This window comes from Salvia splendens, chromosome 15 (assembly GCF_004379255.2).
Source record: "Salvia splendens isolate huo1 chromosome 15, SspV2, whole genome shotgun sequence".
NCBI lineage: Eukaryota > Viridiplantae > Streptophyta > Magnoliopsida > Lamiales > Lamiaceae > Salvia > Salvia splendens.
In genome coordinates, this window is record NC_056046.1 from 6,588,971 (window position 1) to 6,604,723 (window position 15,753).

Below are 15,753 nucleotides of genomic sequence, written 5' to 3' on the forward strand. Positions count from 1 at the left end.
TTTATGTCTACATAGTACATACCATATTTTCACATGATTTTATAACTGAAATTTTTATATTTCGTTATTAAACGATTTTCTTTTGATTATAATTTTATTTACTTTTTATTGTATGGCATTAGTATTGGTAACATGTATTGAATATGTGTTAATAAAATATAAATGATATTGGATGAATATCAAATAGGGAGTATATAATTAATAACACAACAAAATCAGATTAGATAGACATCACCAAATCATTATGCTTTATTATAAGTTTCTATCTTAAAACATTAATGCACCAAAAACATCTAATAAGTTATTTTTTTAAGGACTTCAAATCTCACCCAAACCCACTCATAAATTGGAAAATAGTTTAAGGCAGTGTTTGTGTGAAGAAACTTACTAATTAAGCCCTCAAATTTAGTTGTCATTGTAATAGTGTGAGAACTAAGATACATTTAATAATTAATTTTTTTAAATAGTATAACTCGCAAAATTGTGTGTTGTTTTTGGCAACCATTTATTTGGAATTATATGTGATAACAAGAATACTAGCGATTGCAGATTTTATCCTCATCTGGAAAAAGATGAAGGAAGAATTTTAATTTCAAGATCTGTGATTTTAAAAATTGTTTTTCATTACGAATAGTTTTTTGAAGGTGAAATCATGTGGAGTAATGATTCAATACTCGCAAGTACTAGAAATAAGAGGAACATTTTTTATTATTGTTTAAAGGTGAAATCATGGTAATTATTGAATATTCTCCATCTCATGTGATGACTTGATCCAAAAATATAGTAGTATTATTGTAACTTCAATGGAACTTTTGGGAATTGGAATAATTAAATTGTACTTCAGGTAATATATAGAAAAAATAATCACACGAATATCCCACAAATAAACTCTGTTTTTCCCTTTCTTGAAGGAATGAGAACTATAACAAATAAATCACGATAAAACAACCCAATTTATTAATCTAAGAAATTATAACTAAATATAAGCGTCTCATCATCGCAAGAAAATTATAAAACTAGATACAAAAACACAAAATAAAACTCCAAAATATAATTTTTTTTATGAAAGTGAAAGAAATAGAAATAATTTAATTAGGGTTAAGCGCCGCCTAAATTGTCCTGACCTAACACTTGTTATGGGGCTTCAACGTTACACTTCACATTTCAATTTTTTTATTATATCTCTCTCATTATAAATAAAACAGTATCCCCCCTTTTGTTTTACGTTTCCTCAAATTTCAATCTATAACCAACTACGTCGTGACAATTTTAAGATACTCATTTGATTTATTCTCATATTCCACATTGTTCTTTCTCAAACACTACATAATGATGAAGACAACACAATAAGCTCAACTATTGAATTTCATCCTGATATAAAAAAAAAGGATGTGCATCGGACCAACCCAATCAATATAAAATTTCTCAATCAATCGTGTTAGTACTTTTTTCTTTTTTTCGTTTTTTTTTGCTATGATCGTACTTTAGGAGTTGGGTAAGTTGTAGTATATCAATAATCTCTATGTTTTTTCGATATAACTCGGCGAATACAATTACTTAATGCATTAAATACAAATATTCTTACATTCTCATCTCCTCTTAGGTGGGATTATAAATACAAAGCTTATGATGTTGTCAATAAGGCTATTAGCCCATAAAATAACAAACTTTAACTGAAATTTTGTATTTTCTATAAATTTAAAAGTTTGTTGCAAAACTAATGAACTTATGTAGTATAGTGATTTTCCCATTATAATTAATTGTAGCAAAATTTAGAGAATTTTTTAACCTAAATAACATATGAAACAACACCATTTATACTCTTTAAAAGCTGTCCACCTACATAATTTGATGTGTCACGTTGAATTCAAATTAGGGGAATATCAAACTCATGACTGATTTACTAATCGGTGTAAGTTCAAAATATCATCGACTAGATTTTATATATATAGAAAATGCCAAATTTTAGCCAAATTTCATGATTTTAGAGAGAGATATATATATATATTTACACTAAAAAAATGTACTGATTGTACCATTTTTCACCAATAGTCCTTACAAGAGCAATGACCATCCTTAAAATGATGAAACCGGCTTCGATCTCTTGCAATAATCTGTGTGTTATAAAGCTTGGATATGATCTTGGTCGCAGCGTGACAGAGACAGTTCCCACAAACTCTCAAATTCTTCACAATCCTCAGCGTCGTCCCTGGCTGGCTTTGTACTAATCAAACCAAACGCAATCGCCAGCCTCTCACTATGCTGGCACATCATCCCTTCCTTCCACTCTCGGTCCACGTCGTAGTACACCTCCGACGTGTCCGTCACGTGCCCCGCCCCCCTCACCGCTTCCTCCACCTCGTCAAGCATCCGGTCGCTCACTAGAAACTCGTGCACCAAGCTGTCCACCTCGATCGATGTCGACCCGGGCACCTGTTGGCAAATAAAAAAGAAATACTATTAATATAACATTATCATCTTTCGGTATAAAGAGAGAACTAAAACCATTATATAATCTATTGCATATTGGTTTTAGGATGGAACTCCATGGATTTCTATCAACACTGTAATACCCCGACTTTTTCTATATATTTTTTTTAGTTGAGCTCATAACGATATCGAATTTTACAAGCCAAATTTTCTTTCATTAGATCTTTTGTATTTGGGCTTGCCTATAAAAAAAGGATAAAGTCCAAATCAAATTATAATATTTGGGCCCTATTTTCAGTTCATAAAAAGCAGCCCAAAGAGATTTTTATTCACCACGATCCCACTTCTTTTCCGCTACAAATGTGATTCTGTTCCACTATCTGCACTTTTAAATCCCACAATGAATCCCAACAATCTTGCTATCACATAACCTACTCCATTCACTCTTCTTGATTTCATCAATGGCGGCAGTGGTGACGGTTGCGCGGAGGAGAAACGATGGCGGAGCGGAACGACAGCGATGGCACTTCTCGGCTGCTCGACAAATTCCGAACAACAGCGTTGGGTAATCCGTGTATCCAGCAGCAACGGTGGAGTTGTGAGAGAAGAAATGGTTTTCCCGATTTGTGATTTACGAACTGAGAGATTTTAGAGAGAGAAGTGACGAGATTGAGAGGGAAGCCGAGGTCTCCAATGTCTGATCGAGGCAATATTTGGAGATATGGCGAACAAGATGGGAGGAGTAGCGACCGCGAACAGCAGCGGCGTTAAGCGCTGCTTGACGACGAACGGTGGACAGAGACGACGAGTCCATGGCGGCGGCGTACCCCGAGCAAAAGGAAAATTAGTAGCAGCGGCACCGCGTTTTGACGAAGGAAGAGAGATGGAGAAGTTGGGCAGCGGTGCTGTTTTTCGGGGCTGCCGAACCGAGAAAAAGGAGGAGCCCTGCGACCTTTGCGACGTTGAGAAGCCCGAGAGAGAGAGATGGGAACAGAGCAGCAACGACGAGCCCTCAATTTGGAGTACGAACAACAACCGCGGGAGAGAAAGATGCAATGATGATCATTATGAATTCAGAGAAAAAGAGAGGATGTGAGGCAGCGGCAAAACGGGATCCACTCCGGGCTGAACCGATGTGCAGCTGCGAGCTGAGGAAGGGAGATGGCGATGGGAGATGGCGATGTGTGACGGCAGAAAGAGAGAAAGAGGAGGCGAATAAGGGACAGCAGCGGCGCTCTCAGTGAATAGCCGAGGCTGGATAAACCGAGCAGGCAGCTGGGGAGATGACAGCAGCAGCGTATGGCGGACAGCGGCTGCTCGGCGATGACGAAAGCCGAGCTGGAGAGCCGGAGATAGATAAGAGACCGAGAGGCCGAGGGAATCATCAGCCTTGGTAGACTTGAACGACGGAGACGGTGGGTGAGAAGGCAAATGGAATCGGATGATAGAAGAAGGAACTGGACTTTATTTCAAATGCCAATTTTTGGAATTGACGTAATGAGAAAAAAAGAGATAAGTATGGCCACTTTTACTATTTAATAGTATATTTGTCCATAAGATATGATTTGAAGCAATATTGATAAATAGTAGTACGGGATGGAGTTATATTAACAGATGCCAATGAGTTAATTAGGAGACGTAGGCCGCCTTTTTTTTTTAGTTGGACTGGAATTTGAACACAAGGATATCGAGAGCTCGGACGGAGTCAATACAAGGATGAATACAATGTGCTAATATCACAGATATTTTAGAAATTCCTAAGAGAGACGGAAGGGTAAGATTTATACATGTATGCATAGTTGAAATTAAATTATTTTCTTACGGTCTAATTTTTGCATATCATGCTCTTTTAAAAAAGGATGATTTTTGCATTCTATTTGAGAACGGAGCTGATTGACAAGTGAAGGATTTAAGAGAACGATGTGGGCTTTCTTTTTAAATAAGGACTATGTCCTAAGTATATTTATTTTTGCGAAATATGTTTGTCATTGTGTTGCTATGGGACCTATCTGAAGTGGCTTTTGCCATGTATGGTTAATCGAATTCGGGTCTGACTAGGGAGTGAGTCCCTACTCAGGCTAGTGTACACCCTGTAGATCGTGCGCTATCTCTTTGAGTTGGCCGGTCTAGTGGCTTGGAATGTGGCCACATTCCTTGTCATGTATGTTCAGATATGGTATGGTGATGTTGATGATGTTGATGGTGATGATGATGTTGGTGAAATGTTTTAGTGACTCGGGCCCTTTTAAAGTTAAAACCCCGAGGTCACTCGTTAATGGCATGATAAATACATTTTTTATAAAATGTTTTCGGCATGAGTCCACTGAGTGCATCAAGTACTCAGCCCTGCATTTCTTTTTAAAATGTGCAGGTTGAGCTGTGACGAGCACAGTGGGTGTTGAGCAGAGCTGGTGAAGATTTGTGTTTGCTTTTAAATGTTCCGAATATATTATGTCTTCATACATAATATTATTCTTCTCTCGAATGCTTCCGCTAAATATTGTTTCTTTTGAGTTCGTGTATTGTTGAGATATTTTCATTTGGAGTTGTTGATTGTTGAGATACTCTGATTTTATTCGAGCTATTCCATTTGTTTCGAGCTATGGTCGATTTGTGTTGATTTCCCCCTTTCTTCCCCACTTCTTTAACCCTCCCCTAGTCGCGATCAACCGTGTTTTCTATCCTTAGAAAATGCGAGCGTGACAAGCACCTTCTTTATCCCGGCGTCGTTCAAGTACGTCCGGATCTTCGCCACCTCGTCCCACTTCCCGGCCCCCGCGAAGATGTTCGACAGCGCCACGTAGTTCCCGGGGTTGCCTAGCTCGAGGTTATAGAGAATTTTGCAGCGTACTCGCCTAACTCGACGTTCTTGTGGAGCCTACACCCTCCGAGGATGGATCCCCAAATCGCCCCATCCGACTCGTGTTCCATCGTTTCCACCATCGCCTCGTCGAGCAGCCCTGCTCGTGCGAGGAGGTCGACCATGCACCCGTAGTGCTGTAGGCGAGGAGAGATCCCGTGGTCACGGATCATTGCGTTGAAAAACTCGCGGCTGAGATCCACTAGACCAGCGTGGCAGCAGGTGGAAAGCACGCCTACGAAGGTGATGTCGTCTGGCATTAGGCCTTCGTTGGCCATCTCCTTGAAAAGGTAGCTAGCTCCCGTAGCGTCTCCGTGCATACCTAAACCGGAAATCATCGCGTTCCAACAGGCTAAACTCTTCCTCTGCACGCCACGAAAGATCTGTTTCGCAGCCACTATATCCCCACATTTGGCATACATGTTGATGAGGCTCGTCCACTCGTTGGGGAACTCCGAGTAATGCTTCTTTACATACGTATGTATCCACTTGCCAAGATCGAGTGCGCCACAGGCAGGGATCACGTTCAAGAAAGTGACGTCGTTTGGCTCCACATTGCTCAGCAGCAGCAGACGGAACACTTGCAGCGCATCCTTATACCTGCTCGTGTGAGCATATCCTCCAATCATGACATTCCACGAGATGAGATCCTTCTCTTGCACAGAATCAAAGAGGCTTCGCGCCATGTCAGGATCTCCACACTTGGCATACATATCAATCATGGCGTTGAGAAGCTTGAGATTTGAACCATGCCCGTGTTCCTCAATCCAAGAACGAACCACACCTCCCGTCTCCATATCACCTTGATGAGTGCAGACCGAGAGAATGTTGAGCATAGTGCTCACATTAGGGCTGACTCTCTGTTTCCTCATCTCATGAAATAAGCTCAGAGCCACATCAAATCGGCCGGTTTTGGCGTATCCTGCTATCATAGCATTGCATGACACGACGTCTCTGATAGGGATAGCATCAAACAGCCAACGAGCTTCATCAACATAACCCCTCGAGGCATACCCTGTGATCAAGGCCGTATACGACACTGCATCTCTGTAATCACTCTTATCAAACACCATTCTTGCATCATCCAAATCCCCATGTTGAGCATACATGTTGATAAGCGAAGTGTGTGCGTACACATCATCAACGAGCCCAAATTTGAGCACCTGCCCATGTACATGCTTCACCGTGTCTGCTGTCGGGAGCCTCGTGCAAGACTTGAGAAGAAAAGGGAATGTGTAAGAATTCGGCTCAAGACCAGAGAGCAACATGTCTACATAATAATTTAGGGATAAACTCGGGGTAGAGCTCAGCGAATATCCACGGATCATCATGTTATATATGACATGATTCGGGTTGTGGATGGAGTTGAAGATTGAGACAGCATAAGGAAGGTCTCCATGAGGGCTAACGGCACAAAACTCCACGAGATTGCTCAGCGCGAACTGCGTGTTGTGGAGGCCAAACTTGATGAACTGAGAGTGGATTTGCTTAAAGGTGTCTAAACTCCTGCATTTGGAGAGGAGGCCAAGAGACGGGTGGGAGTGAATGAGCTCCTCGTAGGGAGGATCGAACGAGCTGGGGAGGAAATGTAAGGGATTCAAGGACAGTATCGGTGCTACAACTGCCATATGACTCTTGAAAATCTTACTTCACTGCAGTCTATACAAAATAGCCAGTTCCATGAGTGATTTGGGAGGGACAAATACACTCCCAAGTTCCTACAAAACACAAATGAACACATGATTTATGCAATAGTATTCCTACTTTGATGCTACTACACATTTATTACACAAGAAACATATATATCATCACTTGCAAACCAACCAAGAATTGTGGCAATAATCTTCAAACTCTCAACTGGCACCAAATCAACACATATGAACAAATCAAAGCAACACAGCTGGGAAATTACTTTTAGATTGCTATGAATTTCAGCAATAGAATGCAACACCAAAATCTGAGAACCTATTAAAAAATCTTGAATCAACACTACGGCTAATTACACAGCAAATTAGTGGAGCAACTATTTAAGAAAAAAACTCAATCAATATCAGAACACAAGAGCTCACACGCAAATTACTCAAGTTGTAATTAATACCAAACAAATTCAATAATATTAGCGGTTAATTACAACCCATTTTACATTAACAATGTGCGTAAGTGCGACGCATGCAAAATCGAAGCTTTTGAAGGATTTCGAAAATCCCACAAGAAATTAGTTTACAAAATCGAAACTTTCCAAGGATTTCAACAATCGCGCGTGATTTTAATACGAAATTGCATTGTAGAGAAATGCATGGAATTGAAGAAGAAAAGGAACCTGAAAAACCCAAGAAAATGCGGCATCTATTTTGATTGAGATAACCGTTTATCTTTGTTAGCAACGGTGAAGGGTAGCAACAATTCTGTAACAAAAATATCTGATTTGGCTTGAGAATACATTTAAAAATATCTGATTTGGCTTGAGAATACATATATTATATACACATTTTTTAATTTCATGGCTATGATCGATACTTTTAATTCCAATTCCTGGAATCGTAATTTTTTATGGGCAATCTACTTTAATTCCCTTGGAATGATTGGGCTTCTCGAAAAGTGGGCTTCATCAATCATGAGTTGGGCTAAAAGGGTTGGGCTTGATTTTTCTTTTATTGATGCTAGGCCCAAAAATGTATAAGTACTTTTTCATAATAGTAGTATTTAAATTCCTTGATTTTGTATAAGAAAAGGCACTCATGTATCATAGTGATCACCGAATAAATCTTTTTTCGTGACAACCCCACTAGATTATAACAAAACCAAAGAGGTGTTAGAATCTGGTGTTTTTGGTACAACTCTGTTGAGAGGCTTCTGCATCATTCTCCTTTGAGTAATCACCATTTCTTTATTGAGAGAATCAAAACCAAAAGGGCAGAAACTGTTGAATACAAAATGCTTTAAAAATATTATCCATAACAAATGCTCCCACTTAAGAGTTTTGAAAGGCCACACCACTGCATTTGGACAGCACTTAATGCAGAGAGAATATGCAAAAGTCTATGTGTCATTTCAGTCTGGTTTTTGTGTCTGATCAAAGAATATATCCACACTCACTCCCTCTGTAATCATGCTTCCACCTTTTGCTTGCAATTCTTCATGAGCTTGTAAGGATCTCATGTGTTGATGATCAATGTTCAATGAAAAGAATGAGGAATGATTAAAGATGAAGAGTTATATACAGTTAAACAAAGTTTGATGATACAGTTAACTAATTGTAGATTGTAGTAGCAGTTTATGAGCTTCAAACTTGTCTATTTAGATCAGAGAAAGTCTATGTACACCCTTCAGACAGTGCCCTTACAAAATCCACGGCGCCTAGCTAAAAAAGAAAAGGAACTATACAAGATGAGTAGAGCTGGATTTGGCCTTATTAAAAATCACAGCCCTTTCATGTTCATGTTGTTGAGTGATTTCTATAGCCATAAGGCTCCTGCATCTTTGAGCATCTTCTTGAGTGAGCCGTTGAGCTGCAGAGTCATCACGGTGTTTGCAGAGCCAACGAGCTTGCCCCCAATGAACACTGCAGGTGCAGCAGGGCTGCAGCCGAGCTTCATCAAGGCCGACTCCAATTCCTTCCCTCCTGAGTCCTCATCGAGCTCGTGGATCAGAGGGCTCACGCCTTGCTCGTAGAATAGTCTCTTGATGGCGTGGCACATACAGCACGTGCTCTTGCTGAATATCACTAGCGCCCTCTGTGAAGAGATCTTAGCCACTCTATCCATGATCAAACTTTAATGGACAATGCAGTGAGTGTTGTTGTTTCTTGATGTGAAAATGCAAGTGTTTTTTGTTGGTGTTTTTCTCATTGTTGGTAGGCTTTGTATTTATAGAGGGAGATGGAATGAGGTTTGATTGTTTAACTCTTGCAAAAGATGTAAATTCTTGAAAATATTTGGATAGATGCTAATGGTCTGAAATGACATCTGTGGTTTCATTATATTCTTGGAATCTCTTGAGGCCTAAAACTATGCAGATAACCAAGAATTCTGACTTTACCTAAAAGCAGATTCACAGCAATGTTTGTTTCTTGAGAAATACGAGCAGCTCGACTTTGCATCCTCTTTTCGTGTGGATAGGCAGTGCACCTAGGTGCTGCAATCGCGAGAATGTCAACTCTGGTAGATAGGAGGGAATCTGATATGAGCAGAGGATGTGGACTGGTGATTCCGCGAATTTTTGATGATGATAAATGCTCGTAAAAATAAATCACGACACAGAGAATTTAACGTGGTTCGATTTACTGAGGTAAATCTACGTCCACGGGGAGAAATGGGGGCAGGTTTGTATTGCTTGATCTGCCAAATACAGCTTACAACACAGACTTGCTATATGATTGTTTCTCTAGAGAGATTCTAACCTCTTCTATCAGATCTAAGTTCTATTTATATAATGAACTCAGATCATGGCTTGCATCACCACCCTAAGTCGTGGATGTCGTGTAGGTTATGGCCTAAGATCGTGGGCGAAGCGTAGGTCATGGCCTACGATCGTGGCCTGAACTGACATCACGTGGTAGTGGGTGTGTTGGACATCCTGTATGGGTCCACTAACTCCTTGTTCGGCCGAATACCGAGACCGAACTGCTTTGGTTGCCGATCTGAGAGTAGAGCTTGATGCCGACCTGAGAGCAGAGCTTGATTGGTTGGCTTTTACCGAGCTGTAGGCTGAGGCCGAACTCTTTGGTAATGCCGAACTGAACTCTTGGGCTTTGGGCTGGCCGAGCTGTCACTGCTATTGGGCTTGTTTAGTACGTACCCCATCACTACCCCCCCCGAAAAGCGAAGTGATTCACTTCGGCGAAGCGAGTCACTTCGGCATTCTGGAAAAGGGTACGGGGGAGGCTGAAGTCAGGGGACGTGCCCTGCGCGTGACTGCATTAAATGCGGCATTAAATGCGACAGTAAAATCCGGCCGTTGAATCCTGAAAAGGTGGGATATGAAACGGTGCGATGATTTGAAATCTTTTCCAAATCTGATAAATACCGTCTTTCTTCATGATTTGAACACCTTTGCTATTGGCTTCTTCTGCACTCTCTATCTTCTGCGTGAAAAATTTCCTTCCGCTTTCAAAAATTTCTTCAGACTACCTTCACCTTCAAAAAGTAAGAAAAATGTCTTCTTCTTCTTCTTCGGAGTCGGGTAGCGTTAGGAAAGGGGGTAAGGGGTCTTCTAGCCGGAAAGAATCCGGGGAGAAGACCGTAGAGTATTTTCACAGTATCTTGAGTAAGGATACTGTGATATCCCTTTACGAAAAATACTCTTTTCCTGGGGGGAAGGCGGTGGTACCTGACGGTGATCACAGGGCTGACTCCCCGCCGGAGGGTTACGTCACCGTGTATGAGGCCTGCTTAGAATGCGGGCTTCGTTTCCCCCTCCCTTCTGCCTTTATAGATTTACTAGATTTTTTTCAGCTTCCTTTAGGCCAGGTGACTCCGAACTCTTGGAGGCACTTGTCGGCCTTCGCTGCCGAACTCCGTAGGTTAGGAAGGGATTTGTCTTTGAAGGCGATCCTTAAATTCTTTCAATTTAAGAGGAAGGGGTCTTGGTTTTACTTGATCCCTTTACAGCCCTTTAGGGCCTTTTGTAAAACGAAGTGGCCGAAGTGGCAAAATCGCTTCTTCTACTATGATAGGACCGCGGCTCCTAGTTTTCCCTGGAGAGGGCCGGAGTCCGTTATCCGTCACCCTCGGCCTGAACCGTTGGACGAGCTCGATGGCGAGCTCAACAAGATTCCCATAGTTAGGAAACAATACACGGAGTCTGAGCTCGTCAAGGGCGACGTCGTGTTCGACATCTCGTCTTCGGACGAAGAGGCCGAGGGTGAGGATTTCTCTTTATCTTTATGCTCTACTGCTTTAACGAAGAAAATCTGACTTTGCTTTCTTGCTTTTTGGCAGTGTTCATGTTGAATAAGGCTATCAGAAAGTCCTCCGAGCTTGTGGAGCCGGAGAGAGAGAAGGCTACCAGCTCGGCGCCTGATGCCGAGAAGAATCCGAAGAGGCAAAAGACCTCTTCGGGTCCAAAGAAGCCGGAGTCGACTTCGGCAAGCAAGAAGGGGGAGACCCAGAAGCCCCCAAGGGCGCCAGAGAAAGACGTGGTCTTGGCGCCTCCTTCGGAGCATATCTGTGAGCCATTTTTATGGCCCACGGACTTCGCCGAGGTGAATTGTCTTCTTGATTCCTTGGCTTGGCTTGTCTTGTATTTTTGGTGCCCTCTGTTAACTTTTTTCCTTATCCATTTTCAGAGGAATGATATGCTCTCCAAGCTCGTCGCCGTCGAACTCTCCAAAGCGTCCAACGACTATGCCGAGATGCAGAGGAAATTGGCGGCTGCTTGTCACCGGGCCGAGCAGGCTGAGGCAAACTTTGAGAAAGCCAGGGCTGCTAGGATTTCGGCCCAGGATGAAGCTCAGTTTGCCAAAAACCAGCTCGTCATCCAGCGAGAGCAGACGAAACGGAGGGATGCTGCCGCCGTGGTTGCCCAAGGAGAGGGTCTCCGTGCCTACACGGAGAGACTCTTTTTGAGCAGCCAGTTCTCGGCCTTTGTCGGTAGTCTGGTAAGGCTAATTGCCGATAAGGGCGAGCAGGGGCCCGACGTCGTGCTGCCTCTGTACAGCCGAGAGATAGCTGCTCGGCTTCAGAATCTGCCGCTCCTTGAGGAGCTCGCTTCATCCTCGGTCCTGCTTTCTGCAGACCGAGTCCGGAGTTGTCGAGCTGATCGGGACGAGAACCTGGAGGCTATCTTTGCCTCCGTGGGACCCGTTTCACCCGCTTCGACTTACAACGGAGAGGGTGAGGCCGAGCCGCTGGAGCGGGAGGCCGAAGTCGATCAGGCCGGGCATCCGGAGAAGGAGGCCGATCAGGAGGCGGAGGCGAGGCCGGCAGGAGGCGAGGCCGAGGCTGAGGTAGCCCAGGAGAAGGAAGCTGTACCAGACCGAGGAGCCGGAGACGAAGCAGGCGGAGTATGATTTCGTCTCCCTTCTCTTAGTCTAGTTTCTTCCTTGTAAAATGGCCTTGAAGCCCTAGTGTAAAAAATTTTCCTTGTGAATGAAAAATTCTCTACATTTGTCTTCGTATAGCTTTTCGTACTCGCCTTTACTCCTGTTGTATTTTACTATCTGCTCGGTACAGCTGCCGAACTAATATAGCTGCTTTGTACTCAAGGAGATGGAGATACTTCACTGGAAACGGCTGTACTCTTCGGCTTTAGACGAAGCTGAGAGAAGAGCTATAGCCGATCAGACGAAGAATGACGAGCTTCTGGCTCGTTTAGTGAAGCTGGAGGCCGATAATAAGGACTTAGAGTCCGATAAGAAGGATCTGGAGGCCGAGCTGAATACGACCATTGCTGAGAGGACTGCGTACGAGGATTACATCCGTGTGCGCGGGGGATTGACCATCTCAGATGTTCAGAGTCGAGTTGACGAACTGTGGGAGGAATATCTTGTACTCCGGAGGAACAATGCGCTGGAGAGCTCGGCTTGCCAACAAGTTGTGAAATCATTACGGCGCTGGGCTTCTCGGTACGACATTGTTCTTTCTCGGCGCCCCTCCATAGAAAGATTCCTTCGGCATATCGTGCCAACAGATGCTCGCACTCCAGATCAAACCTCTGGTTCCCTTGTTCAAAATCCTACTCCCAGCCAACAACGAACTCCGGAACAGCCGGAAACGTCAAGACGAGAACGGGCTCAGGAGCAACCGGAATCGTCAAGACGGGGACGGACTGAAATTCGCCGAGGAGTTGTGACTATGAGCGAGCAAGATCAGCAGATGCTTATTGCAGAGACTCTTCATCGCCGAGGTGTTAGGACTTCTCGGGCTCGGGGAAGAGGCGTTGGGTCGAGGATAGCATCTCGTCGACCTGCTTATTCTTCATCTGCTCGGAACAACCGAACTCGGCTTCCAGAGGATTTTGCAGATAGGTGGCTTAACTTCAGCAACCCTGGACGGTAGAATAGTCCTTTGTAATAGCGTAACGCCATTTTGTAGGGTAGCGGAGTTGTATGCCGAACAAGATTTGATAAATGAAATTTTGTTTTCGCTTCTAACACTGTATTTACAGCTTAGCGAAAAAATTTCATCGTACTTGTCCTCGGTCTTATGAAGTAAACTTCTTTGACCGGACTTGGTCCTTGGTCTGATGAAATAAACATCTTTGACCGGACTCGTCTTTGGTCTGATGAAATAAACACCTTTGACCGAACTCGTCTTTGGTCTGATGAAATAAACATCTTCGACCGGACTCGTCTTTGGTCTGATGAAATAAACATCTTTGACCGGACTTGGTTTGTGTTCTAATTTTGCGATTTTTGTCGCCGGGATCGAACTTTCCCTTGTCCTAATTCGGCGAGTTTTATCGCGTGGATCGGACTTTCCCAGTTAACCGAAGTGGTCTTATGCAGTAAACCTCTTTGACTAGACATGGTCGTCCTCGGTCTTATGAGGTAAACTGCTTTGACCGAACTTGGTCGTCCTAATTCGGCGAGTTTTATCGCGTGGATTGGACTTTCCCTTGTCCTAATTCAGGCAAGTTTTATCGCGAGAATCGGACTTTTGTTGCAGTTCGTTTCAGACGAAGTGCTTGATTCTTAAGCAGAATTGTGGTCTTGTATCCTCTTTAGAAGCTTTGACACACAATCGTGGGCTTGTTGCAGCTCGTTTCAGACGAACTGCTTGTTTAAGCTGAATTGTGGTCTTGTATCCTCCTTGGAAGCTTGGACTCACAATCGTTGGCTTATTGCAGTTCGTTTCAGACGGACTGCTTGTTAAGCTGAATTGTGGTCTTATATCCTCCTTAGAAGCTTGGACTCACAATAGTCTTTAATAATCGATCTAAAAAGGGGATCAGTCTTTAAAGAACGATATACCTTGGTACCATTTGTAAGAGACGACAAGCACATAGGGACAAAACACATAGAGAAAAAATGAAAAAGACGAAAGAAAAAACTTTAAACTTTTTATAAAACGACAAGTAAAAGGTGCAAGTAAAAAACAAACAAATAAAAACACATACCCCTATGACCGAACTAGACACGAGACGGACTGACCGGACTTGTCTCTTACAAGTGGAACTTCTTGAGGTTGGAGACGTGCCATGTTCGGGGTACTTGTTCTCCTGACATGTGAGTCAATTTATAAGACCCTTTGCCGAGGACTTCTGACACCCGATATGGACCCTCCCATGTGGGTTCGAGTTTGCCCAGCTTTTCTGCTCGGCTTACTTCGTTGTTTCTCAAGACGAGATCTCCCACTTGAAATTGAAGCTTTTTCACCCTTTGGTTATAATACCGGGCTACTTGCTCCTTATACTTGGCTGCTTTTATGCACGCCAATTCTCTTCTTTCTTCGGCGAGATCTAGTTCTGCTCTCAGTCCGTCGTCATTCATTTCTGAGGAGAAATTTAGAGTTCGGGGACTGGGTACGCCGATCTCCACCGGAATTACGGCTTCAGTGCCGTACACCAGACTATACGGAGTTTCACCGTTGGAGGTTTTGGGTGTAGTTCGGTAGGACCATAGGACTTGAGGGAGATTTTCTACCCATTGTCCTTTGGCTTGTTCTAACCGAGCTTTCAACCCTTTCACCAGAATCCGGTTCGTTACTTCCGTTTGTCCGTTTGCTTGGGGATGGGAGACCGAAGTGAACCGCTGTTGTATGTTCAGCTCTTGGCACCAATTCTTGAACGTCTTGTCGGTGAACTGAGTCCCATTATCCGAGATGAGGATGTGGGGTATGCCAAATCGGCACACTATGTTCTTCCAGACGAAGTCCAATGCCTTTGAGCTCGTTATCGTAGCTAATGGTTCAGCCTCCACCCACTTCGTGAAGTAGTCCACGGCAACGATAAGGAATTTCATTTGCCGAGGAGCTTGAGGAAGTGGTCCCACTATGTCTATGCCCCATTGCATGAAAGGCCAAGGGCTTTGCATAGTGTATAGATCGGTCTGCGGCATCCTTGGGACATTTGCATGAATTTGGCACTTCGTACACTTCTTGACGAGCTGCACTGCCTCTTGTACCATGGTTGGCCAATAATATCCCCATCTCAGAACTTTTTTAGCTAAAGCTCTGGCTCCGATGTGGCTACCGCACGATCCTTCATGAACTTCTCTGAGGATGTAGTCCGTCTCTTCTGGTCCTACGCACCGCAATAACGGCTGGAGGTAAGACTTTCTAAAGAGGACTCCTTCATGAAGTTCGTACCGAAGAGCTCGGCACGTGATCTTCCGAGCTTCTCTCTTATCCTCGGGCAATTGTCCATGATCCAGATACTGCAAGATCGGCGTCATCCAGTTCGGCGAGTTGGATACAGAATGTACCTCGGCTTCATCAATGCTTCGATGCATTAATTCTTCCGCCTTTGAGCTCGGATCTGAGGCCAACTTACTTAAGGTATCTGCTCGGCTATTTTCCGCTCTG

At 43.3% G+C, this 15,753-nt stretch overlaps 1 protein-coding gene and 1 pseudogene across 1 annotated transcript; both read right to left on the reverse strand.

Moving 5' to 3' along the window:
• Positions 1-1,997: 1,997 nt before the first annotated feature.
• On the reverse strand, positions 1,998-7,751 carry LOC121768035 (annotated as a pseudogene).
• Positions 7,752-8,567: 816 nt separating this feature from the next.
• Positions 8,568-9,209, reverse strand: LOC121767487 (monothiol glutaredoxin-S10-like). The gene has a single exon (XM_042163756.1). The coding sequence runs from the start codon at positions 9,052-9,054 to the stop codon at positions 8,746-8,748; it is 309 nt and encodes a 102-aa protein (XP_042019690.1). The 5' UTR covers positions 9,055-9,209; the 3' UTR covers positions 8,568-8,745.
• Positions 9,210-15,753: the final 6,544 nt, after the last annotated feature.

Excerpts from the sequence above, each read along its gene's own strand:
- LOC121767487 (XM_042163756.1), bottom strand. The coding sequence starts at position 9,054 with ATGGATAGAGTGGCTAAGATCTCTTCACAGAGGGCGCTAGTGATATTC.